Here is a 26,351-nt window from a genome sequence, read left to right as displayed (position 1 = left end):
TTTATCTAGGTTTCTGAAGAGGATGACTCTCTTCCAACTCTGCAGAGGGTCCCTCAGCTAGTGGAAGCCCAGCTATCAAAACTAGTGAAGAATTTAATTGCTACCTTAAGCCCTGAAGACCAGAGAGGGAGATTAGAACCTCTCCTTTCCATATAGTGGGGCTACTTAAGTCCCACACTGTTGTGTACTCTGCTCAAGAGCCTCCAGCATTGGGAATAAGTTTTCTCTGTGAGCTGGAAGAAAAAGTTGATGGATCAATTCATTCTGAGTTCCTATCTGATATTTCCACCTCGATCTAGCAGAGAACTCTTCCTCGGTTTTTCTCATTGTTGGGGGTCATGGCTTAGTATCGTCATTGTTTTCCCCCCTTCCCTCCGTGGTTGACGGGGGAGGAAGATTCCACGGTGATCCCTTCATATACCCAACTGGACTTGCCTCGGCATACCTCTCCTGTGGAGGATCTCAGCTACTATTACATTTTTTGATAAGCTGGCAGAGATGCTGTTAATCAGTGTCAGGAAGGAAAAGGACCTGAGGATAAATGTTTTTGGGTTTCTTCAGTTTTTTTCAACTTCCAGCAGACTTTGCAGCTATCTTGGTTCATAGACTCCTCAAGTGTTTGTAGATAAGGATGTGGCAGACAGACATTGTGCCTTCCGGTGGCCTGAAAGCTTGTCTAGGCCTACCCCACTGTTCCGATTGCACCGTTTTATGGTGGTGAAGTCAGCATTGAAACGTACTAAATGCACTTGTGATCACTCCAATACACTTCCTGCAAAGTATTCCAAAAGCATTGGACATGTTTTTGGGGGGTGAGGGGCATCTTCCAGGAATTAATGCTGAATGCCTGGATTGTGGCTCACTAGCGCTCTGCATGATCAGTATTTGCACAAATGTGTGCAAAAGTTAAAGCCTTTGACAGAATTATCAAACCCAGAGATGGTGGACTTCTGCCAGACAGTGGAGGAATGTGAAGGGCACTGCAGCAAGGACATCATCCATTTCCATAGGAGCTGAAGACTTGCGTGGTTGCAAATGTGTGGCCTCAGAAGATGTGGATGTACCCTGTACAGAGGGCAATTTATTTGGCAGCAGACTTCAAGAGACTGCTCTGATTAAGGAGCATCAACCTATCTTACAGTCATTATCAACTGCGGTGGGGGACCAGCTGGCTCCTGCCTGGCCACCAGCATTTTCCTGCAAGTATCCATTCTTACAAAGACATCTCTTCTGCTGTTTTCATCATCATCCAAGCTGGTCTTACTCTTTTAGCAGCAATAACTGCCTGCTCAAAATTGACAAAGGGAAAAGTGTCACCCAAAGACTCAGCAGCAGACAAAGCTTAAGCTTGGGATCAACTTTTGATAACTCTGAGACCCACCTCATCCAGTGAGGGGAAGGGCTCAGTCCTTCATGGAATGATGCCAGGTCATCAATGGCCAATGGGTCCTCAGAATTGTGGAGTATGGCTACCGCTCACCTTTTCTTGCTCTTCTCTGACCCAGTGAATTTCAGTCTTTAGTGCCAAGCTATCTCAATATGCCCAACAGCAGCTGGAGGTGGAGTTGCTCCTTTAGCCAAAGGTAGTCGAGCCTGTCCCTTCTCAGGAGTGTAGCCAGGGATTCTAGTCCCAGTATTTCCTAATCCCCAAGAAGTCATGACGATTGAGGCCTTCTGGACTTGTAGAGACTGAGGACTAGGGAGAGAGGTGCAAGATGAACTCCCTACAGATTCTCCCTTTCATTCAGCCAAGGGATTGAATGTGTGAGCTGGATCTGAAAGACACTTATGCATACACCCTCCATTCACCTTGCCTCAGGTTTGTGGAGAAGAGCGCACACTACCGCTAAAAGGTTCTCCCCTTTGGCTTCTCGGAAGCCCCAAGGATGTTCACAAAATATCTTGCAGTCTTAGTGGCACGACTTTGTCGGCAATGTGATTGTGGCTGCTTGTTCCTGGTTTGTGTATCTTGTATGACTTTCTAGCAGTTCTCCAGTACATCTCTAATCAGATTCTACCTTACTAACTCAAGATAGAGGGAAGCTTCATAATCCAAACCTGTTGCGATGGAGAAGGTACAGAGAAGGGCGACCAAGGTGATAGGGGGAATGGAACAGCACCCCTATGAGGAAAGACTAAAGAGGTTGTGACTTTTCAGCTTGGAGAGGAGACGGCTGAGGGGGGATATGATAGAGGTGTTTGGAATCATGAGAGGTCTAGAACGGGTAGATGTGAATCTGTTTTTTACTCTTTCGGATAATAGAAAGACTAGGGGGCACTCCATGAAGTTAGCATGTGGCACATTTAAAACTGATCGGAGAAGGTTCTTTTTCACTCAACGCACAATTGAACTCTGGAATTTGTTGCCAGAGGATGTGGTTAGTGCAGTTGGTATAGCTGTGTTTAAAAAAGGATTGGATAAGTTCTTGGAGGAGAAGTCCATTACCTGCTATTAATTAAGTTGACTTAGAAAATAGCCACTGCTATTACTAGCAACAGTAACATGGAATAGACTTAGTTTTTGGGTACTTGCCAGGTTCTTATGGCCTGGATTGGCCACTGTTGGAAACAGGATGCTGGGCTTGATGGACCCTTGGTCTGACCCAGTATGGCATGTTCTTATGTTCTTATCCCTCAACCTGATGGCCTGGATGTTGAATGCTCTGTGACTGTGGATCGATCATTACTCAGAAGTATTGAAGATGATATTATTTTGGCTAGAAAGACTTCAACTAGATAAGGATTATTCTCTTAAATGGAATAGATATTTGAAGTGCTGTTAGTAAAAATCATCTCGATCACTTGTAAACCCAAAACGTTGTTTGTCTTGCTTCGCCTTTCTGACTTGACTTGCTATATCTTCTGTCAGAGTATAGCTCAGCACCATAACAGCTTATGTTACAATAGACAAAACTATCGACCCATCCACTGGTTGTAATATTTATGAAAGGTTTATGGCACGTGAAACATCCTGTATGGAACATCCCAGTGCCTTGGGATTTGAATGTTTTCCTTGCACAGAAGCCATCCTTTGAATCTTCGGATACAGCGTCCCTTAAATACTTGGTTGCTATAACTTTGGCAAGAAGTCGACTAGCTTCCACCATATATGCAGGTCATCCACATAAAGTAATACTTGGTACTCACCCTAAGTTTCTCCCAAGGGTGGTCTCTGCCTTTCACTGCAATCAATCCATTATATTGCCCACCTTCCTGTGACCGCATGTACATGACTGTGGAAAGAACCTTCACACCTTGGATTGCAAAAAGGCACTGGCCTATTACAAGAGAAGAACTCAACCACATTGGTAAGCCTCTCTACTCTGACTCGAACTTCACAAACAGATGGGGAGTAGTGGTCTCCAAACATACATTATCCAATTAGCCAAATATATTCAACACTGCTACACTTCAGCACAATTGATATCACAGATGTGGCCAAAGCTCATCAGATTAGAGCTATAGCCACTTCCATTGCCGCTTTGTGCGAAGTCTTCTTCAAAAACATCTGCAAAGCTGCCACATGGTACTCTAGTCACACCTTTACGTCTCGCTACTATCTGGACAGTTTCTTAAGAGCTGACAGTAAATTTGGACAAGCAGTTTTGCATAACCTGCACTCACATTAGTCTGTTTTCAATGGTGGAGTCCATGTTGCTTATTCAGTAAATGCTCCCATTCAGTCCTCAATTTTGGGTCTCCCCCCCCCCTGTGTAATGGTTAATTCAGCCTGCTTATGATTGATAAAAGCAAGTTTGCTTACTGTAAAGTTTTTGTAGTCAGCAGGACGAATTAGCCATAGAATTCACTCCCTTCTCCCTGGAGAGTCAACTACATAGCTAGATTAGCTGTTGTATAGACTGAGGAGGCCCATGACGAAATATCTGCGCGGGAACTCCTGCACATGCTCAGAGCTCAAAGCTCTGCTAGCTTGGAGAGACGAGCTTGTTCTGTGCCATCGGATAATGTCTCCCCACGTGTAATGGCTATGTACAGAAAGCACTGTTTATGGTAAGCAAACTTGCTTTCACTTTGGTTCATCTTATATTCATTCATAAAATCAAACCATGACAGAGAAATGCATTCCAGTCTATATCCAAGACCATTTGGATATTTAACCATAGAATCCAGCATTGTTGAAGATGTCCTAGAAGTTTCTGATGGTCCCCCGCTCTTCCAATCCAGTTGTACTTCATCTGACCCCAGCCTCCTCATGTCCTTTTTATTATGACACCATCTCCTCCCCTTCAAAAAAAAAAAAAAATCATTTTCAAACTTGCACTAATAAAACATAATTATATCATCAAACTTAAACTTATACCCTAGTACTCTGGCTTTCTTGTGATTTAATTTTCTATACCTAGTTAACCCTTTGAACCCTAGGTTCCTATGATGATAAACCCGTCAACCCTAAGCTCCTCGGGAAAACCAATAATTTTTGTCATTGTGCTATTTTTAATAGTATTGTTTGCTACCCATAGGACTCCTATACTGGTATTACGTGGGAACGGAATAAATCAGTATGTGATTATACCGGTTTACTGGGATAACGGGTGATTATTGATATATCAGGCCGTCCCTGAATTCAGGGACAATGGATTCAAAGAGTTAAAATATTGCCTCCTGTGAAGAGAGAGCTGTTCTCCAAAGAGGAGGATCTATTCTGTAAAGAAAAGCATGAAGTCTGTACAAATGAGCAAAGTGCCTAGGTGCCTTGATGTTAAAATATATTTCTGTACAGCATTCCCAGTGCATAGCATTATTTCCCTGTTTGCTGGTTCAAATCATCATCAGAGTAAATGTTCCTCGACTGTCATGGCAAATTAAGCTTGACCCGACTGTGCTGCAATTCTGTAACGTATCGTCTCTCAGACTCTCCCAGTCATGGTCAATTGAAAAGATTTTACTTTGAACTATATGCCCTGGTCATTAGCAACTTTTATGGAGCTTGCAGTCTGTCACCAGAAATTCTGCATGGGTAGAAGAAACCTGACTTAACTTTTAAAGCAAATGGCACTAGAGTATTTTTGCATTCCAGGTTTCTGTGACTATTTAAACTTAATATACACTCCTGCTGTGCTAGGGGTTAGAGCTTAAAAATTATCTTTTTATTTTGTTTCATCAGAAGTTATCTTTTGAAGTAAAACTGGTCTGTACTTTTTCAGATAGATGTTAGGGTTCTGATACTGGAGCCATGAAATGATCTTTTTCTCACTGATAATTTGTGATTGAAGAACTGATGATCTTCTGAGCTTAATGTGTAGAAATTATATATTTTTAAAATGTGTGCCTATGAGCTATTAAGGGAGAATCGCTCTAGAATACCTTGGTTTTGTAAGCTGCTGTTGGGCTAGTATAGAGATGTAAATTAATCATTTTTTTTTCTGAAGGGATTTTTTGGTCTTTTTTTGGCTAATGCTAGCCCCTCCCTTTTTTTTTGTGTGTGTGTGTGGGGGGGGGGGGAAGCGGGAATCTTGGCATCACACAATAGCGTGTCTCCTCTTGGCCTGGTTTGGGTACCGCAGAAGACATTGCAATAGCTAGACCACGGAGATGCCAGGAGGTATAAAATTAAGGGAAAAACCTTATGGTAAATGGGGATGGGTAAGTGGGCGGAGTAAACTCTATATGAATGTATGTTTGCGTTTACAAAAAGTAGGACATAGGTGAGAAATGATGTGCATGGAAGCCAGTTACAGACATATGGCAGTGCTGCCAATTTAGTTTAATAGTCATTGAGACATTGGCTGTGAGTGGGAGGGGGGCGGTGGTGGAGGAAGAGGAATTGGATTCAGACGACAACCAACATGCCCTGGCTTTCACAGTCTGGGAGTACTGATATGCAGACATGAGGGGAAAAAAAGCACAGGACTGCTTCTAACCAAGTCCATAAGCAAAACAATTCAGCGATGTCTGAATTTTCAAGAAGGCTCAGCATCCAGTAAAAATGTTGCTAGTGATACTTTTTTTTTAATGGGTTATCATAATAACTGCACAGAGTGGCAGTTGCTACCCTTAAGAGAAACATGGGGGTAACCCACGGCACAGCAGATACTACCATAAGAAGCTTGCTGGGCAGACTGGATGGACCATTTGGTCCTTTGCTGCTGCTATTACTATATTACTATGATACTATGACTGTGGACAAGGAATGTGGAAAGTGCATACTTGAGATTTTTACTTGCACAAATACAATTAAGAGCCTTTTCAGCTGTGGATAAATATCTTAAAATATTTACTGCCTTGGGGTGGAGTGGGAGGTTAAGCATTTTTAGTTGCATGTGCTCCAACTTTTCTTTTTAAGGCAGATGATACACTTTGAAGCAAAAGCAGTCGGCAGGTAGGTGTGTCCTCAAGAATCTGAATTTTTCTTGTTTTACACAAAGGCTCCTGACTGTGACCTTGTTCTTGTCTCACTGCATAGGTCCTGAGGCAGGCTTGGCCTTACTTTGGGATGTACATGGAAAAAATGTTCCAAGAGAAAATTGAGCCATCCATCAGAGGATCAAATATTCATCTAAAAGCATTTACTTTTACTAAACTTAGTTTTGGAGAGAAGGTAATTTTTTTAACTTCTGATGTTTTGTTTAATCTGTATAATTTTCTTCTTAACAAAGTGATTTCTGAAATCCAAATTAATTTTGAAGACTACTGTCTCGATTACATCCCTTTTTTTTTTTTTTCTTGTGTAAAATATAGTTGGATGGCGACCTCTGTTCAGAACAAACTAAAGGAAGTGACAGAGGAATATCTGGGACAGGAATTTTGGGTGTGGGAAACACACACAAATGGTCACCAAACCAGACTTCATTGTGAATCTGTGTTTTTTCACTGTTTTGTGCTTTTTTTTTTTTTTTGTGAGTGTAATGGCATAATTCTGAGGCTTGGTGTGCGTCATAATAAAACATGCATATGGTGAGACTGTAAGGCACTCGGCTGCACCCCACACTTTGCCAGCTATGCCACATTGTCATAGGATGCCCCATACCTTTGTGTTACTACAAACAGGCAAGCGCAATAAATATCTGTACTGTAACTTTAGAATTTTATATGAGCTGCTGTGTGTTATTTAAATGGCTGAGATTCCTGAACTTTGATATTAATAATGGACTTTAGAGCTAGGCTGGGGTGGGGGTTTTTTTTTGTAGGAGTCAGATTATGCTGGTGACACCAACATACAGTAAAAACGCAGGAGCTGGAAATGTTGGAAGGTATCTAATTGTAACGCAGCTCCCTTATTAAATTTGGAAACACATTCCTTTTGTAATGTGATATATCTTATTTATAAAATCTGTGAATCGCGTTACAGGTTTCGCAATAAAATCTTCCAAAGTGATTCTGAAACTTCTGAATGTTTTAAAAATGACCTTCCACTATTTAAAAAAAAAAAAAAAAAAAAAAAAAAAAAAAAAGTGTTATGGAAATAGTATTAACAGCTCGGCAAAATTTGCCTTCATAAAGAGAAAAAATTGGAGGAAGAGGGTTTATCCTTCTCCCAGTTTAGCTTCTCTGTTTGTTCCTCGTTTAAACTTCAGGGCTTTGCCCAGATGAATAAGAGACCTAGCATTTCTGAGTAATGCCCTAAATGAAAAGCCTGTTGTGAGTACTGCAGTGAGCTCTGTTTGCATATTGGTTTCCTGGTGATTGTTGGTAGCTTTCTGCAAACATTTTTCAGTGCATTCCCTTTTGTTGACAAATTGGCTGTGTGGTTCAGTTTTTTTTTTTTTTTTTTTTGCTATCCTACCTGATAATCGCCCTGTAATACTGACGCGCAGTTTTATTCCTCCAGTCTCCTCGAATCACTGGCGTGAAAGTTTACACCAAACAAGTAGATAAGCGAGAAGTGATGCTGGACCTACAAATATGGTAATTTTTATATTAAATTGCTTCTTTTTCTGTTTACACAGCCCCTCTCCGCAGTGTGAATGGGAGCCATGCTGCTATCCCCTACATGCATTGCCTGGGGCAAGATTGTGGTCTCACTAGTCTTTTAATGTGGTGCAGAGCTGTCCCAACCTTGGCAGCTTTGTTTGTGGTACACTGTATAGTATCAACGTAAGAGCTGCAGGGATGTTTGTGGTGCATGGAGCTGTCTGAGTTCATAGATTTATTGAAATTCACAAGAACTTTTATATACAATTTAAGAACACATTAAGTCATCTGGGAGACTACTATCACTATGACTTATGTCATTTTAGTATCGGCAGTCATCGTACAATCTAATGTGTGTGTTTTCTTTTTATTTATTTAAATCTTTTCTATATTGACATTCAAGGGAATATCACATGGGTTTACATTGAATCGGGGTAACCATTAACTTAGGAAATTAGAAATTACATATAACTTAAGGGAGCTGTATCTGGGAGAGAGGGCTAGAGTAGCAGAGTCAGGTACCGGGAAGGTATGGTAACAAAAAGGTTAACAATTGTTTAAAATATATGACAATATATAACAATTATTTTTTTAAAGGGCTTTATTTATTTATTTTACTTCAACTTATTACTTGCTTATTTATCAACGGAACTCTAAGCAAAGAACAGATTTGTGACTTTTTATCTTTCTAGTCAAATCTTCCCAGAACCATGAATTGTAAAATCACTGTAGAATTTGCTACTCAATTGTTTTCTTCTTACACTCTGCGTGGGTTTAAAACCAGTGATTTAATGCTATGGGCCTGATCACCAAGACTCTTCTCCCATTCAGCATATGTGGGAAAGACCCCCTAGCTTTTATTTTTGGGGCATCAGTTTATTGGGTTGTGTGAGGTGGGTATCTGGTATTAGTGTGAGGTTATGTTTGTAATAATGCCTGTATTCATACTCTGTTGTATTGTATTCTGCTTCATTAATGGTTGTATATTGTGTATTTTTATTGCCTTTTGTAATCCACTTTGAGTCAAGTTTTTTTGGAGGAAAGCAACATAAATTGGGAGAGCAGAATGTTAGAAGCAGTCCTTAAGAAAACTAATCGTCTCATTTCTGTTCACTTTCTAGTTTCTCCATCTCACGTAATCCAGGCACATGTCTGCATTTTTTTTTCTTAACTTAACTATAAATATTCCAATGGGACCAGGCTGCTGGCACTAACCTTTAAAAAGGAGAGAGAGCTAGATGATGGGGGAGAGCAGCAGTCGCTCAGCAGCGCATGGTTTGGAATGATATATCTTTGTAGGATACTAACAAAACAGCTTTGGCATCCCAATAGAGAGGTTGCAATAAATGTTTAAGTAGTCCAGGTGTTGTTTGAGTAAGGAGCAGATGAGTAGAAAGATTCCATATTACCCTTGTCACCTGATAAGCAGGTTATTAATACAAACAAAAAAATACTTTGAAATGTCTGTATACAAATGCCTTAAAAAAAATGGGAGAATTATATTGCATAGCACTGAATGAAGAGGTAGATATAATTGACATCTCAGAGACATGGAAAAAGGCTAACCAATGGGACATTGTGATACTAGGGTACAAATTATATTGCATGATAGGATACATCAAATGGGTGGAGAGGTAAAGAGGGTATAGAGTTAAACAGGATAAATATTCTGCAGGAAACAAAGTGCACTGTACAATCCCTGTGAATAGAAATTCCATGTTAGAAGGGGAATAGAATAGTAGTTGGGGTGAACTAACATTCACCTGGCCAGAATGAACAGATGATGAAACGTTAACAGAAATTAAGGAAGCTAAAAAAAAAACCCAATTAGTAATACGGTAATAATGGGTGACTTCAATTACCCCCGTATTGAGTGGTCAAATATCACATTAGGACATGCTAAGGAGGTAAAGTGTTACACCCATTGGTCGAGGACGGCTGCGACCGCTGCTGCTCACCTCTTTCTTCACTTCCCTGCCTACCGCTCCCAGGCCTCCTGGAGCGGCACGGACGCCGCTGACCGCCATCTTGCCTTCGGAATCCCTTAGGGCGCGTGCACGGGCCAGTCTTAAGCACGTCATGGCGGGAACCTCGGAGGCGTCCCCTCCAGATGAAGTCATCCCTCCAGGATATTTAACCTCGCTGGCCCTGCCTACCAACGACTTGGCAAAGAGTTCCATCCTTGCTAAATCCGCCTCACTCTGAGGACCCTGCGTGCCAGTTCCAGTTCCTGCTTCCTGGCGTAAGACGTCTCTGGTACCCGCTCCTTGGGGGCCCTCTCCTCGTCTTGGCTATCCGCTCCTCAGAGGGCCTAATGCTTGGAACTTCTGCCTGCCCTGTTCCTCGGGGCTTCCCTGGAAGCATCGCTACTCTTTTTGTGAGTACCCCACTCTGTGGACCACTTCCGGTTCTACCGAGGACCTCTCTGGTGTACCCTGCTCTGCGGACCATTACCATCTCTACTGAGGACTCCTTCAGGCCTATCCTACTCTGCGGGCCTTTACCTAATCTACTGAGGACTCTATTGGTGTTCCCCCGCTCTGCGGACCACTACCATCTCTACAAAGGACCCTCACCGGTGTATCCTGCTCTGCAGGCCATTGCCATCTCTACTAAGGACCTCATCAGCGTACCCCGCTCTGCGGACCGCTATCATCTCTACTGAGGACCCTCTCCAGTGTATTCCACTCCGTGGACCATTACCATCTCAATAGGACCTCATCGGCGTACCCCGCTCTGCGGACCACTACCACCTCTACTGAAGACCTCATCGGGGTATCCTGCTCGGCGGACCATTACCAACTCTACGAAGGTATCCTCTCTGAGTATCCCTCTTTTCACTGACCCTGTGTTTTGGGTCTGTGAGACCTCTCTGGCACCTCTCCGCTCCGCGGGTAGTGTCACTCTATCTCTTTAATAAAGACTTTAGACTGATACTGTGTCTGACGTCAGCTGAGACTCCACCTCCAGACGGTGAGGCTTACGGGGCTCCTCCCTGTGGGCGGTACGATCTCTCACCTCTGCCCAGGGCCCACACTAATACTAACATAAAGCTTCTGGATGAAATAAATGACTGCTTCATGGAGAATGCTGGTACAATTGACAAGTGGAGGAACTATTTTAGACCTAATCCTTAGTGGAGTGAGAAGTAATGGTGTTGGGGCCACTTGGCAATAGTGATCATAACATGATCAAATTCGACTTTACTGGAGGGAAGGACATTAAGGAAACCTACTACAATCATATTTAGCTTTCAAAAGGGGGAGACTGAGGCATGAAGGCCTGATGGCATGATTAAAAGGTGAGGTGTGAGAGGCTATTCTAGCCAAAATATCTTTCAAAATGAAGAAAACAGGAATCGGTGCTTTGCAAGTTAGATGCAAAGCACTGATATAAAGGCAAAGACAATTTGAAAAGAAGTTTGCTGCGGAAGCAAAATCATGTAATAAAAAAACTTGTCAGGTACATTAAAGCAAGAAACGTGTGAGGGAGTTGGACCCTTAGATGATTGAGGGAGTAAAAGAGGCACTATGGGAGGACAAGGCTATAGCAGAGATTAAATTAATTTTGTTTCCTGCAGAACATTAATGATGTAAACAGATATTCATGCCCTAAATAATTAAAGGTGATGATGCACAGGAACTAAAAGAAATCTCGGTGAACCTGGAAGATGTAATAGGGCAAACTGACAAATAAGAAGTGTTGCAAATCATCTGGACCAGATGGTATACATCCCAGAGTGCCAAAAGAACTGAAAAATGAAATAGCAGACCTACTATTAATAATCTTTAAACTGTCATTAAATTCAGATACAGTACCTGACGATTGAAGTGTGGGCCAATGTAATGACAGTTTTTAAAAAGGTTTGCAAGGGTGGGCCATGAAACTATACACACGGTGAGCTTGATGTCTGTGCTGGGGAAAAATGGTTGAAACTATTGTAAAGAAGAACATTATTGAACATATAGATAGTCATAGTTTAATGGACAAAGCTAATATGGATTTCTCCAAGGGAAGTCTTGTCTCACCAATCTGCTAAATTTGTTTGAAGATATAAATAAATATGTGAATAAATGTAGACCAGGTAATATATCTGGACTTTGAGAAAACATTTGAAAGTTTGAGAGACTTGAGGAAATTGTCATGGTATCGGAGGCAATGTTATAAGAACATACCATACTGGGTCAGACCAGGGGTCCATCAAGCCTAGCATCCTGTTTCCAATAGTGGCCAATCCAGGCCATAAGAACCTGGCAAGAACTGGTTAAAAGACAGAAAACAGGGTAGGGCTAAATGGTAAATTTTCTCAATGGAGAAAGGTAAATAATGGAGTGTGCCATGGATCTGAACTGGGACTGCTGCTTTTTAACATTTTTATAAATGATCTACAGATGGGAACGAGTGAAGTGATCAAATTTGCTGATACAAAATTATTCAAAGTTGTTAAATTACAAGAGGATTGCGTGAAATTGAAAGAGGACCATGGGAGTTTGGGTATTCCAGTGGGAGCACTGAGGACCATGGGAGTTTGGGTATTCCAGTGGGAGCACTGAGGACCATGGGAGTTTGGGTATTCCAGTGGGAGCACTGAGAGGAGAGGATCACCTTGCTGGTGGCTGAAAAGAATCAGTAAGTTTTGCTTGGGACATTGTCTTTTTCAAAAGTATTGGGGCAAAGTTAGCTATTTGGGAATATTATTTAGTGTGTTTGTGCTTTTAATAGTCAGTAAGGCAGCGAATAAACAGACTGTATTTTTAAATGGTGTGTCAGTAAGGCAGCTAGCAAGCAGTAGTTAGTGTGTTTATTTTTAAAAGTCTAAGGCAACTAATAAGCAGAACTGAGTGTTTGTATTAAAAAAAAAAAAAGTAGCTAGAAGCTAGAAATAAGCTAGGAGCAGTGTATACCTAAGTAAAAAGGTTGAAAAGTTCAGTTACTCACCTTGGAAAGGTGTTGAGGTAGTGTGATTTGGTTTGATTAGGTACCAACATTTGATAATCAAGAGAGCAGTGAGTCACTCTGGCTGACTAACTGAAGTTACTGTTTGGATTTCCCAACCCTTCCCCACCCACCCCTAGCTCATCCTTTAATTTATAGGCAGGTGCCACTTTCACAAAAAAACAAACAAACAACAAAAACTTTATTGAGAGTTTGATCATTCTCCTGTAGGCCACTACCAGACATATAGTGAATTCACTAATACATTTAAAGGACATTAATTAGACACATTCCTACTCCCATAGCAACCTAAAACTTAACTAGGAACTGAACAAAATTGAGATGAAGGCAGCAACCCAGCAGCAAGAGGGGGCTTCCCAGTCTTTTGCATAGTGTCACATGTATGACTTTTTACCCGCCGGTGAGAACTTGTACATGTACATGCGATGCAAAGAGCTCCTGGCTCTCAGAGAACGAGTCCGATCTCTGGAGGCTAGAGTAGCAGAACTGGAGGAGCTGAGGCAGACAGAGATGTATATAGATGAGACCTTCAGGGACATAGTAGCCAAGTCCCAACTTCAGACTGGCAGCCCTGGTGCTGCCTTGGAGGAAGAAGGTCTCATAATTGGAGGGCATCAATCGGGTGCAGCAGGAAAGGATCCTGTAGCAAGGACCTGCTCTCCAGGTGATGCATTGTCCTTTCGCACCGAGGATATCTCCCCAAGGTCTACTGCCCAGGAGGGAAGGGTTAGGTTGGCCGTCATAGTTGGTAATTCGATTATTAGGAATGTAGATAGCTGGGTGGCTGGTGGGCGTGAGGATCGCCTGGTAACATGCCTATCTGGTGCGAAGGTGGAGGACCTCACACATCACCTAGATAGGATTTTAGACAGTGCTGGGGAGGAGCCGGCTGTTGTGGTACATGTAGGCACCAACAACATAGGAAAATGTGGGAGGGAGGTTCTGGAAGCCAAATTTAGGCTCTTAGGTAGAAAACTCAAATCCAGAACCTCCAGGGTAGCATTCTTTGAAATGCTCCCTGTTCCACGCGCAGGTCACCAGAGGCAGGCAGAGCTCCGGAGTCTCAATGCATGGATGAGACGATGCTGCAAGGAAGAGGGATTCAGTTTTGTTAGGAACTGGGGAACCTTTTGGGGAAGGGGGAGTCTCTTCCGAAGGGATAGGCTCCACCTTAACCAGGGTGGAACCAGACTGCTGGTGCTAACCTTTAAAAAGGAGAGAGAGCAGCTTTTAAACTAGAACAAAGGGGAAAGCAGACAGTCGCTCAGCAGCGCATGGTTCGGAGAGAGGTATCTTCAAAGGATACTAATGATGCATTAGAATTAGAGCATCCCGACAGTGAAGTTCCAATAATAAGAAAAGTAGTCCAAGTGCCTGTAACTAAAAACTCACCTGAGCTAAAAAAATACTAACTTATCCCTGTCAATTAAAAAGCAGAATGAAAATACAAACAAAAAACAAACTTTGAAATGTTTGTATGCTAATGCCAGAAGTCTAAGAAGTAAGATGGGAGAATTAGAATGTATAGAAGTGAATGATGACATAAACTTAATTGGCATCTCAGAGACATGGTGGAAGGAGGACAAACAATGGGACAGTGCTATACCGGGGTACAAATTATAATGCAGTGACAGAGGAGCCACCCTGGAGGCGGTGTGGTGCTTTATGTCCGGGATGGCATAGAGTCCAACAGGATAAACATTCTGCAAGAGACTAAATGCAAAATTGAATCTTTATGGGTAGAAATCCCTTGTGTGTCGGGGAAGACTATAGTGATAGGAGTATATTACCGTCCACCTGCTCAAAATGATGAGACGAATAATGAAATGCTAAGAGAAATTAGGGAAGCTAACCAAATTAGTAGTGCGGTAATAATGGGAGACTTCAATTACTCCAATATTGACTGGGTAAATGTATCATCGGACACACTAGAGAGATAACGTTCTTGGATGGAATAAATGATAGCTTTATGGAACAATTGGTTCAAGAACAGACGAGAGAGGGAGCAATTTTAGATCTAATTCTCAGTGGAGCACAGGATTTGGTGAGAGAGGTAACGGTGGTGGGGCCGCTTGACAATAGTGATCATAATATGATCAAATTTGAATTAATGACTGGAAGAGGAACAGTATGCAAATCCACGGCTCTCGTGCTAAACTTTCAAAAGGGAAACTTTGATAAAATGAGAAAAATTGTTAGAAAAAAACTGAAAGGAGCAGCTACAAAAGTAAAAAGTGTGCAAGAGGCATGGTCATTGTTTAAAAAAAACAAACAAACAAACAAAAAAACATTCTAGAAGAATAGTCCAGATGTATTCCACACATTAAGAAAGGTGGAAAGAAGGCAAAACGATTACCGGAATGGTTAAAAGGGGAGGGGAAAGAAGCTATTTTAGCCAAAAGATCTTCATTCAAAAATTGGAAAAAGGATCCAACAGAAGAAAATAGGATAATGCATAAACGTTGGCAAGTTAAATGTAAGACATTTATAAGACAGGCTAAGAGAGAATTTGAAAAGAAGTTGGCCGTAGAGGCAAAAACTCACAGTAAAAACTTTTTAAAATATATCCGAAGCAGAAAGCCTGTGAGGGAGTCAATTAGACCGTTAGATGATCGAGGGGTTAACGGGGCACTTAGAGAAGATAAAGCCATCGCGGAAAGATTAAATGATTTCTTTGCTTCGGTGTTTACTGAAGAGGATGTTGGGGAGGTACCCGTAATGGAGAAGGTTTTCATGGGTAATGATTCAGATGGACTGAATCAAATCACGGTGAATCTAGAAGATGTGGTAGGGCTGATTGACAAACTGAAGATAGTAAATCACCTGGACCGGATGGTATACACCCCAGAGTTCTGAAGGAACTAAAAAATGAAATTTCAGACCTATTAGTAAAAATTTGTAACCTATCATTAATATCATCCATTGTACCTGAAGACTTGAGGATAGCTAATGTAATCCTAATATTTAAAAAGGGCTCCAGGGGCGATCCAGGAAACTACAGACCGGTTAGCCTGACTTCAGTGCCAGGAAATATAGTGGAAAGTGTTCTAAACATCAAAATCACAGAATATATAGAAAGACATGGTTTAATGGAACAAAGTCAGCATGGCTTTACCCAAGGCAAGTCTTGCCTCACAAATCTGCTTCACTTTTTTGAAGGAGTTATTTATTTATTTATTTTTATTTTTTTCTATACCGACATTCCTGTAAAGTATACAAATCATATCTGTTTACAATGTAACTACAACAATCGCTCAGTGGCGGTACAGGGAACAATTAAAAACAATTAACAGAAGAGGTAACAGTGGAGAACAGGTTGGAACTCATTCTTAACTTATCATAAAATAAAATAAATCCTTTCATATCATCTCGGGACCAGCAAACAGAAATAGGGAGATATCCACAATGAATATCCACAATGAACTGGTATGATCGCTTGGGAGAGTAAGGTTGCAGGCGATGGGCGATTAAATGTCCTGAAAGGCTTGGCTGAATAGCCATGTTTTCAGTTGTTTTTTTTTAACATGGAGGGGCAAGATTCTTGTCTGAGGTCGGGGGGTAGCGCATTCCAATGGTGAGGTCCTGCTGTCGATATGGCGCGTTTTCTCAGGGATGTTTTGGCTTGGGGACCATACAAGGTGTCTTTGTAGGCCATCCTGATTGGTCTAGAAGAGGTGTGTGGTTTAAGTTGAGCGGATGTGTGGAGGGCAGTGAGGTTGTGTATAACTTTATGAATGATCATGAGTACCTTGAAGAGGATCCTATATTTAATGGGTAACCAGTGTAGTTTCTGAAGGGTAGGGGAGATGTGTTCTCTTTTTTTGGTGTTGGTGAGAAGCCTTGCTGCTGAGTTCTGAACCATCTGGAGGAGCTTTAAGGAGTTGGCTGGAAGGCCGAGTAGAAGGGAATTACAATAGTCCAGTTTCGACAAGATGATTGATTGCAGTACTAGTCTGAAATCTTGGACGTGCAGGAGTGGTTTTAGGTTTCTGAGGACTTGGAGCTTAAAGAAGCACTCCTTCGTGGTGGTGTTCACGAACTTCTTGAGGTTGAGCTGGTTATCCAGCATGACGCCTAAGTCTCTGACAAAAGGAGCGAGTTTGATGGTTAAGTTGGCTGATTGTGAGTTGGGTGGTGATGTAGGATAGGTGGGAAGGTTGTCTTGAGAGATAAGAATCTCAGTCTTGTTGGTTTTCAAAAACATGTTAATAAACATGTTTTTGTTGGTGTTAATAAATATGTTGGTGTTAATAAACATGTGGATAAAGGTGAACTGGTAGATGTAGTATACTTGGATTTTCAGAAGGCGTTTGACAAAGTTCCTCATGAGGCTTCTAGGAAAAGTAAAAAGTCATGGGATAGGTGGCGATGTCCTTTTGTGGATTGCAAACTGGCTAAAAGACAGGAAACAGAGAATAGGATTAAATGGACAATTTTCTCAGTGGAAGGGAGTGGGTAGTGGAGTGCCTCAGGGATCTGTATTGGGACCCTTACTTTTCAATATATTTATAAATGATCTGGAAAGAAATACGACGAGTGAGAGAATCAAATTTGCAGATGATACAAAATTCTTCAGAGTAGTTAAATCACAAGCAGATTGTGAAACTGCAGGAAGACCTTGTGAGACTGGAAAATTGGGCATCAAAATGGGAGATGAAATTTAATGTGGATATTGCAAGGTGATGCATATAGGGAAAAATAACCCATGCTATAAATTGGGTTGTAGCACCTAAGAAAGAGATCTAGACGTCATAGTGGATAACACATTGAAATCGTCGATTCAGTGTACTGCGGCAGTCAAAAAAGCAAACAGAATGTTGGGAATTATTAGAAATGAATAAAACAGAAAATGTCATAATGCATCTGTATCGCTCCATGGGGAGACCGCATCTTGAATACTGTGTACAATTCTGGTCGCCGCATCTCAAAAAAGATATTATTGCGATGGATAAGGTACAGAGAAGGGCTACCAAAATAAGGGGAATGGAACAGCTCCCCTATGAGGAAAGACTAAAGAGGTTAGGACTTTTCAGCTTGGGGAAGAGACGGCTGAAGTGGGATATGATAGAGGTGTTTAAAATAATGAGGTCTAGACTGGGTAGATGTGAATTGGTTATTTACTCTTTTGGATAATAGACTAGGGGGCACTCCATGAAGTTAGCATGTGGCACATTTAAACTAATTGGAGAAAGTTCTTTTTTTACTCAACGCATAATTAAACTCTGGAATTTTTTGCCAGAGGATGTGGTTAGTGCAGTTAGTATAGCTGAGTTTAAAAAAGGATTGGATAAGTTCTTGCAGGAGAATTCCATTACCTGCTGTTAATTAAGTTGTCTTAGAAAATAGCCACTGCTATTACTAGCAATGGTAACATGGAATAGACTTAGTTTTTGGGTACTTGCCAGGTTCTTATGGCTTGGATTGGCCACTGTTGGAAACAGGATGCTGGGCTTGATGGACCCTTGGTCTGACCCAGTATGGCATGTTCTTATGTGGACAAGTGCAAAATGATGCACATAGGAAAGGGTAACCCAAATCTACACATTGGGAGTCACCACTCAGGAGAAGGATCTAGGCGGCGGCGTGGATAATATGTTGAAATCCTCTGCTCAGTGTGCAGCAGCAGCCAAGAAAGCAAGTAGAATGCTAGGAATTATTAGGAAAGGAATGGAGAATAAAACAGAATATTGTAATGTCTCTGTATTGATCCGTAGTGTGATGGCACCTTAAGTATTGCATACATTTCTGGTCACCACATCTCAAAAAGATTTAGAGCAGTGGTTCCCAACCTTGTCCTGGGGGCCCACCAGCTAGTCGGGTTTTCAGGATATCCACAATGAGTATGCATGAGAGAGAATTTGCATGTTATGGAGGCAGTGCATGCAAATTAAAAAATGTAGAGAAAAAGTTGATCAAATTGATAAAGTGGATGGAATGATTCCTCTGTGAGGAAAGGCTAAAGAAATTAGAGCTTTTCAGCTTGGAGAAGAGTCAGCTGAGGGGGAGATATAATAGAGGTCTATAAAATGAGTGGAGTGGAAATAGTAAACGTGAATTTATTTACTCTTTCCAAAAGTACAAAGACTAGGGGACACACAATGAAGTTTCTAAGAAATACATTTAAGACAAATAGGCAAACATATATTTTTTACTCATAGAATAAACTGGAATTCATAGCTGGAGGATGTGGTAAAAGCTGTTAGTGTAGCTGGATTTTAAAAAGGTTTGGCATTTCTGGAGGAAAAGTCCATAAACCGTTGTTAAGATGGACTTAGGGAAATCCACTGCTTGTCCCTGGGATAAGCAGCATAGATTCTATCAACGCTTTAGGATCCTGCCAGGTACTTGGGCCAGGATTGGCCACTTTTGGAAACAGGATACTGGGCTTGATGGACCTTTGATATTAGTTCATTTCAGGCTTAGTTTTTGGCCCACCGTGGGAAATTTCTTATTTCCTGCGGTTCGGGCCTTTTAAATTTGAGGGACCCGAATTTCAGATTAGTGCACACTAACGGATCTCTTATTTAGAGCATGGATCTGATATGTTTATAGTAAGAGACCATAAGGGTCATAACAACCAATTTGATTACCATTGGCCATGAGTTCAATCTCTTGGAATAAATATTTGCAAAGCTTACTGATTTTTGACTTGTTCCTCTCAGAGCAGATCTGATTTCTCTGGCAGTAAGCTCTCTCGCACTGAACTTTCAAGGCCACATAGGACCCTTCTTTGGATGGGATTGCTAGGCTGAAAGAAAAAAGCATTTATATCTAAAGAATGTTTTGAAATTCCCACTCTGCATTATCTAGGTATAAATGTTTCCTTCCTTCAATCTGGCAATTCCATCTGAAGATGGGAGATATTTGTCTCAAAAACTATTAGATGACAACTTTTGAGAGAGTCCAGATGATGTGTTATATAGTTCACTATTTCTCGCTATACAATTTGCTACGTTTTGTGTGTTGGTCACTGTCAGTCGTGCTTAAAAAAAAAAAAAAAAATACTTGCACTGACATTTAGCGAGACTTAATTTTTATTTCCTTAGCGTGTACTTTTGGCGTCCCACCAAAAATTGTTTTTTAAACTTAACACAAAATACAATAAAAATGATTATTTTTTTCCATAGGAAACACAAAGATGACAGTCTCTTAATGCATTTTGCAGAGTGGAACAACTCGTTTGTGTGTAAAATGGCCTTTAGAACATTGCCCAGCTTCTGTGTGTGGGTAAAAGGATGTGTGCAGTGTAATGGTATATGTACTGTAGTTTTGCTGGCTGCGTTAAGCACGCATGCACGCCGTCCTTCCACCATTGAGAGAGAGAGAGAGAGCATATCCCAGGTGTGGGGAAGGGGAAAACAAGAAAGGTTCAACCTCCTGTGTGTATGTTGTCTTTTTTTTTCTTTTTTCTGCCCATAATTTGACAGTCCCTTACAGTAGTACTAAATATTAAAAATAATTCTCAATGCACGCTGGAATAAAATTAACTGAATTGCTCATTTTCCGTTTCATGCTTAGTTTGTCATAGGGAGGGGAATTAGGACAGGGTCCCCAAAAAAACAGCAACCAGGAAGAACTTGGATTATGGTAGAGGAATGTGCTCAGTGAAAGCGATGTCGTAAGCAAAACTTTGGGACCCAGCAGAGCACAAGGCTTCAGAGCTCAAAGCGTGCTGGTTGCAGGTCTGAACGATGTAAATAATGGCACGGGTTCAAAATATTTTACATGTCGCTGACATGCTGTTCTACTCCTAATTTTGGGGGCTCCCGGGTAAGCGACAGCAAAGGGACTTGACCTTGCCAGCCATGTGCAGGTGGTCTGGAGCCCACTGTACACTTTAATAGTGTTTTCCTACTTTAAATGTCACATTATACAGTTAAGTCCATTTGCTGTTTGTCATTTTTACTGCTTTTTAAAAAATATAATGCCAAAATGCACCACAGTGCAGCGTTAGTAGTCTGTTCTATTTGTCAGTGCAAGTTAGTGAACATATTCTTGGGTAGACCAAAAATAGCTCAGCTTTTTTTTTTTTTTTTTTTGTCTGCCTAAGCTCTGCTTAATGTTTTTATTGTACCGTCTGCACGTGCACATGTGCTTTACGGGGGCAGTGTTGTGGCATGTTGTACAATGGCAGGGAATGTGAATTTTGGAGGAAGAGAGGAGGGAAGGCAGCAAAGCGGATCTAGAAGTTCTTGCAGCTTGTGGAGCCTTGGAGAAATTAGGGCAAATGGTTGTCCCACCTCTTGTACGCATGGCCAGTAGCCCATTAAGAATGGGACTGGCCAGGCTAAAGAATGTATTGTGTAGCTGTAAGGGGAAGGCTTGATTGAGTAAAGTGGTAATTACTTCAGTGTCATTTCGTAAGTACACAGATATCTAGATAATTAATCGTTAACTGTGTGCTCCAACCATTGTAATGTGATGCCAGCTTGCCGCCTAATAGCTTTATCATAATACTCTGAGCTGCATGTTTAGGTCTCTGCGCAACACGCCTGGCACACTGCCAATCCCTGCCTGCGAGAAACCTTTAGTCACTCGAACCCGGGGCTCCCTAGACACCCTCAAAGCCAGAGTGGGCCAGTCTTACAATCCCACGTGTTTAGGAAGAGTTTTGTCTCTCTCCACCCTCCGTTACTGTGTCTGCCTTTCTCCTTCCTAGAGAATGCATGACTAGGTGAGCATTACTAGGAGTTTCCCCAGCCATATTCATTTCCAGAAGAAACGGGAAACTGTTTGTCCTACTCCTGTAAAGAATTAGCATTGAGCTGTTGACCGTTTTTTGTGCTTTGTTTATCTCTTCCTAACAGGCCGAATCAGTACAATGCGCTAAGCTGCACATTTTACTTTGAGAAATTAGCGCCTACCCAAAGGTAGGCGTTAATTTCTGCCGGCGACAGGGAAGTGCACAGAAAAGTAGTAAAAAAACTGCTTTTCTGTGCACCCTCCAACTTAATATCATGGCGATATTAAGTCGGAGGTCCCAAAAGTTAAAAAAAAAAAAAAATTTAAAATGGGCTCGCGGGTTGAAAACCGGACGCTCAATTTTGCCGGCGTCCAGTTTCCGAACCCGTGGCTGTCAGTGGGTTTGAGAACAGATGCCGGCAAAATTGAGCGTCTGCTGTCAAACTCGCTGACAGCTGCTGCTCCTATCCAAAATGAGGTGCTAGGGACGCGCTAGTGTCCCTAGCGCCTCTTTTTATCGCGGGCCCTAATTTAAATGAATTAATTTACTGAATCGCGCGCACAGGAGAGTGGCCTGTGCGCGTGCCGGGAAAGCGGGCGCTCACCTGCTCTCCCGCAATTTTTACTGTATTGGCCCGTAACTGCGTGGCCGATGTAATAAGGCGCACTCGGCAGAGGGCATAGTTTTAACCTGCAGTCACTTGCACATTTTTTGTGCATGAACCTTAAAGCTGGTGCAGCAACGAGTTTTTTGGTTTTTTTTGGTTTTGGTTTTTTTTGCACGTGAGAATGCGAATGCAGGTTAGCGCCCTTCAATGCAAATACCATGGGATGGTATTGGCAATTCCTCCCCTAGTGCAGCGAAGAGGAGCTGGCTCAACTTGTGCTCTGCTCGTGCTGGCAGTTTTATTCCTGGTCAGCTGTGGAGTCAAGTTTCTGGGGCTGGTGTGGGGCTGGCGCAGGGGACCTGCCCGCCGAATTTATGTGCACACAGATCTCATTAAACATTTTAAATGTGCCTCTGCAGGTCTCCTCTATTTCTCTCCCTCCCTCCAAGCAGTTTCAACCTCTCCTACCCAAAAAAAAAATTCCTGGCAGCAGCTTTCTCCCAAAAAGAGCAGTGACATCAGAGGCCCCCCCATCTGAAAGGCAAATTCTTTTTTGGACTTGGGGGTGGGGGGGGTGGAACCTTCCTTCTCGGGAGCCCTCCTTTCATGTCCTCCCCCACAGTCTCTGTCCCCGGGGCTCTGCTTTCTCGTCTGCTTAATGATTTTTGCATACAACCAGCATAAATCATGCTTTCTGCATGCAAGGCTTTTTTTTTTTTTTTATGTGCTCGAAACAATGCTTTGTGCTTTCTGTGCGCATAAATCATGAGTCTGAGATGCTCCTTTTTCACGCCCGAGTTAAAATGTGTGCTCAGCCTTTTGCGAAAGGCTGAGCACACATTTTGACTTAGATTTGTGCTCATATTTGTGCTTCTGTACTTTAAAAAAAAAAAAAAATTTTAACTCCCGCTGCAGTATATTAGCATATTATTTACTTACTGCAATGTGATTTTCTTTTTTTTTTTTTTATTAAGCATGTGTGATAAAATGTGCATTGAATTTTGAACTTCACCACACAGACCTAATGTACAGCTGTGTGGTCCCTGTGTGGTAAACTGAAGAAACAGTGAAATAAGAAACTGTACACAAACCAACACTTGTGGTGTGGTTTTTGGGTTTTTTTGTGCAGAACGAATACTGTTAGCTGTGTAAGGTCCTTGTGAAGAGAGAAAAATCCAATGGGCCTCTCTGGATCTCTTGGAACTGGTGTGCTTGGCTCCTTCCCGGTGAGGAAGGGGAGGCTGCTTTCTCTCTCCTAGAGGAAAGCAGGACAGGGGTCGTCTTGTTTTCTGACCGAGGATCTGGTAGTGTGGTTTGGAGAAAGAGGTGCATCTGTATCCAAACGAGGGTATCGATCACAGTTGGCATATATGAGCGCCAGTCCAAGGAGGTGCAGATTGCAGTTATTCAGGAAGAGACTGTAAAAGCATGAGGGGTACTTTAATTGCTCTTAAGTCTAGGGAGAGAAGGGATTGGCTATCAGGTTCTTAGGAGCACTGTGCAGAAATTCTTGTGTTTTTCAGTGACATTAAAATGCCGACTTTTTTTTTTTTTTTTTGGTTCAGTTTCTAGAAGTGAAAATTACCTGCTACCTTTTTGCTAAAGTTTTTTTTTTTTTCTTACTGGAACAACCATTCTTAATTCTTAATGTAAAGACGTTTTATATTTGGAGCGTCACGCTCTCATTACCTCCCTGCTGGCCAGCCTTCCTCTGTAGCTGTCACACTTTTTTCCCATGCTCTGCCAGGCATCTCCCTCCTTCCTTCCCCAAACTGGCTGCTATTTAATACTCCCTGGCCTCAAATCCTCCTAACTAGTGTCCCTTCCAAAGTCAGCAGAGCGCTCCTTCAGTCCATCTTTTCGACGGCTCTGACCCAGCAGAGAGAAGTGCGGGCTCCTCTGGCAGCAGGAGTTATCAGCAGGCAAGTTCGGCGTTCCCAGCTCCTGTATGTAGCATGGGCTTCTTTGTTCCGCTCGCGTGCCTGTGTGCCAGGCCCCAGGAAGGAACCTGCCCGGCAACCAGGGGCGGCTCAAGGCCATCTGCTGCCTGAAATGAGGGTTGAGATGGCGACCCCCCCCCCCCCCCCCAATAGGCTCCCTCGCTCTGGCACCCACATGAAAGCATCCTCGCACATGCTCTCACCCCCTCCCCACCCCCACGATTCGCAATCTGTCACGCATGCGCACACACCGCGCGCTCTTGCTCGCGGCTAGTGACGTAGTCACGGGTGAGCAATAACCTATCCAATTTGAACCCAGGCCCACCACCCAACCGTTCCCTCCCCAAGCAGGAAGATCAGTGGGCCGTATGGCCCACCCAAAAAATCAATTCTCGGTACACCACTGCGGAGCCTCTCTCTAGTCTTCGGTCGCCGCAGCCGGCATGAGGCGGACACCACAGCGGCGTTCTGCAAGAGGCATCTTTTTTTTTTTTTCTGCTTCAAAATTCTGCCGCCTGAAGCAGCCGCCTCACCCTGCCTCATAGAACCCCCTCCCCCCTGCTGGCACAGTTTCAGTTCTACTCACCCTTGGAATTGACGCGGGATGGGCTCTCTTTTTCTCTTCCCCCTCCTCTTCTAGGGACAATACCGGCATTCTCCCCCCCCCCCCCCCCCCCACCAATTCCCAGGTCTCTCCCTTGCTAGGTGTCTGCCTCAGCAGAGGACAGCCCCTGTCCCACGGAGCCTGCAGAGGATGGGAGAGGGAAGACCCGGAGCAGATAACTTTATGGTCACGACAGTTTTTACTTGCGTTGACAAAGTGATATGTAAAGTGGTTAAAGCAAAAGGGGGAGGAAAAAACTTTACAAAATAGTGATAATAACAGTAAGATAAAATTATAGGGGAGCGCAAGGACAGTTCCCAGGTTCTGCTGCTGGTTCGTATTGTCCCTGCTGTAATAACTAAAAACATATTTTAAGAAATGGAAAAAAGGATCTGAATAAAGAAAACAGGAAACAGCATAAACATTGGCAAGTCAGATGCAAAGTATTGATAAGGAAGGCAAAGAGAGCATTTGAAAAGAAGCTCGTCATGGAAGCAAAATCTCATAATAAAACTTTTTCAGAAATATTCAAAGTAAAAAGCTCTGTGAGGGGGAGTCAGTTGGACCATTAGATGATCAAGGAGTAAAAGGGACACTTATGGGATAATAAGGCCCCTAGCAGAGAGACTCGGCAAGATGTAAGACAGATACCCATGCCAGAAGTGATATTTAAAGTGATGATTTAGAGGAACTGAAACAAATCTCAGTGAACCTGGAAGATGTACTAGGGAAATATGACAAACTAAATGGTATCAAATCACCTGGACCCAGATGGTAGACATCCTAGAATACTGAAAGAACTGAAAAATGAATTTGGGGAACTGCTTTTGGTAATTTGTAAACTATCATTAAAATCTTCTATGGCACTTGAAAGCTAGAGAGTTGCCAATGGAACGCCAGGAGTAATCCAGGAAACTACAGACCACTGAGTGTCATCTGTGCCAGGCAAAAGCCAAGAAAGCAAATAGAAAGCTAGGAATCATTAGGAAAAGAATTGGGAATAAAACAGAGAATATCATAATGCCTCTGTATTGCTCCATGATGCTCTTCTTGAGTATTGTGTGCAGTTCTGGTCACCACATCTAAAATAAGATATAGCAGAATTAGAAAAGCTACAGAGAAGGGTGACCAAAATAATAAAAGGGGATGGAGCGATTTTCTATATAAGGAAAGGCTAAAGAGGTTAGGATCCTTCAGCTTGGAGAAGTGATGGCTGAGGGGGAGATGACAGAGGTCTATAAAATATGTGGATTAGAACGAGTAAACTTGAGTCAGTTGTTTACTCTTTCAAAAAGTACAAAGACCAGGGGGGACCCACAATGAAGTTAAGTTTGTACATTTAAAATAGAGAAAATTTATTTTTTTTTACTCAATGCATAATTAACCTCTGGAATTTGTTGCCAAAGGATGTGATGAAAGCTGTTAGTCCAAACCTTTCATAAATGTAGCTACACTAACTCGTGGAGGAAAAATCCGTAAACTAATAAGATAGTTACAGAAATCCACTGCTTATCCCTGGGATAAGCAACATGGAATCAATCTATCTTTTAGAATCCTGCCAGGTGCTTGTGACCTGGATTGGCCACAGGATACTGAGGTTTATTTACCTTTGGTCTGACCCAGTATAACAATCTTATGTTATGCTACACCCATGCTGGTGATTTGTTACTCTTTAATTTCAGTTTGATC

General features: G+C 42.2%; 1 protein-coding gene across 1 annotated transcript in view; it reads left to right on the top strand.

The window, feature by feature from the left end:
- The window catches only part of LOC115082337 (extended synaptotagmin-3-like), a gene marked incomplete at both ends in the record, with an annotated part of 112,563 nt that overhangs the window by 5,850 nt on the left and 80,362 nt on the right, over positions 1 to 26,351 (top strand). The window contains 2 exon segments of the mRNA XM_029586573.1: positions 6,425 to 6,559; positions 7,790 to 7,866. Of these exon segments, the coding sequence (XP_029442433.1) occupies positions 6,425 to 6,559; positions 7,790 to 7,866 (212 nt within the window).

This window comes from Rhinatrema bivittatum, unplaced genomic scaffold (assembly GCF_901001135.1).
Source record: "Rhinatrema bivittatum unplaced genomic scaffold, aRhiBiv1.1, whole genome shotgun sequence".
Lineage (NCBI taxonomy): Eukaryota > Metazoa > Chordata > Amphibia > Gymnophiona > Rhinatrematidae > Rhinatrema > Rhinatrema bivittatum.
The sequence above is the reverse complement of the archived record's forward strand: the minus strand, read 5'-3'. Positions and strand labels throughout refer to the sequence as shown.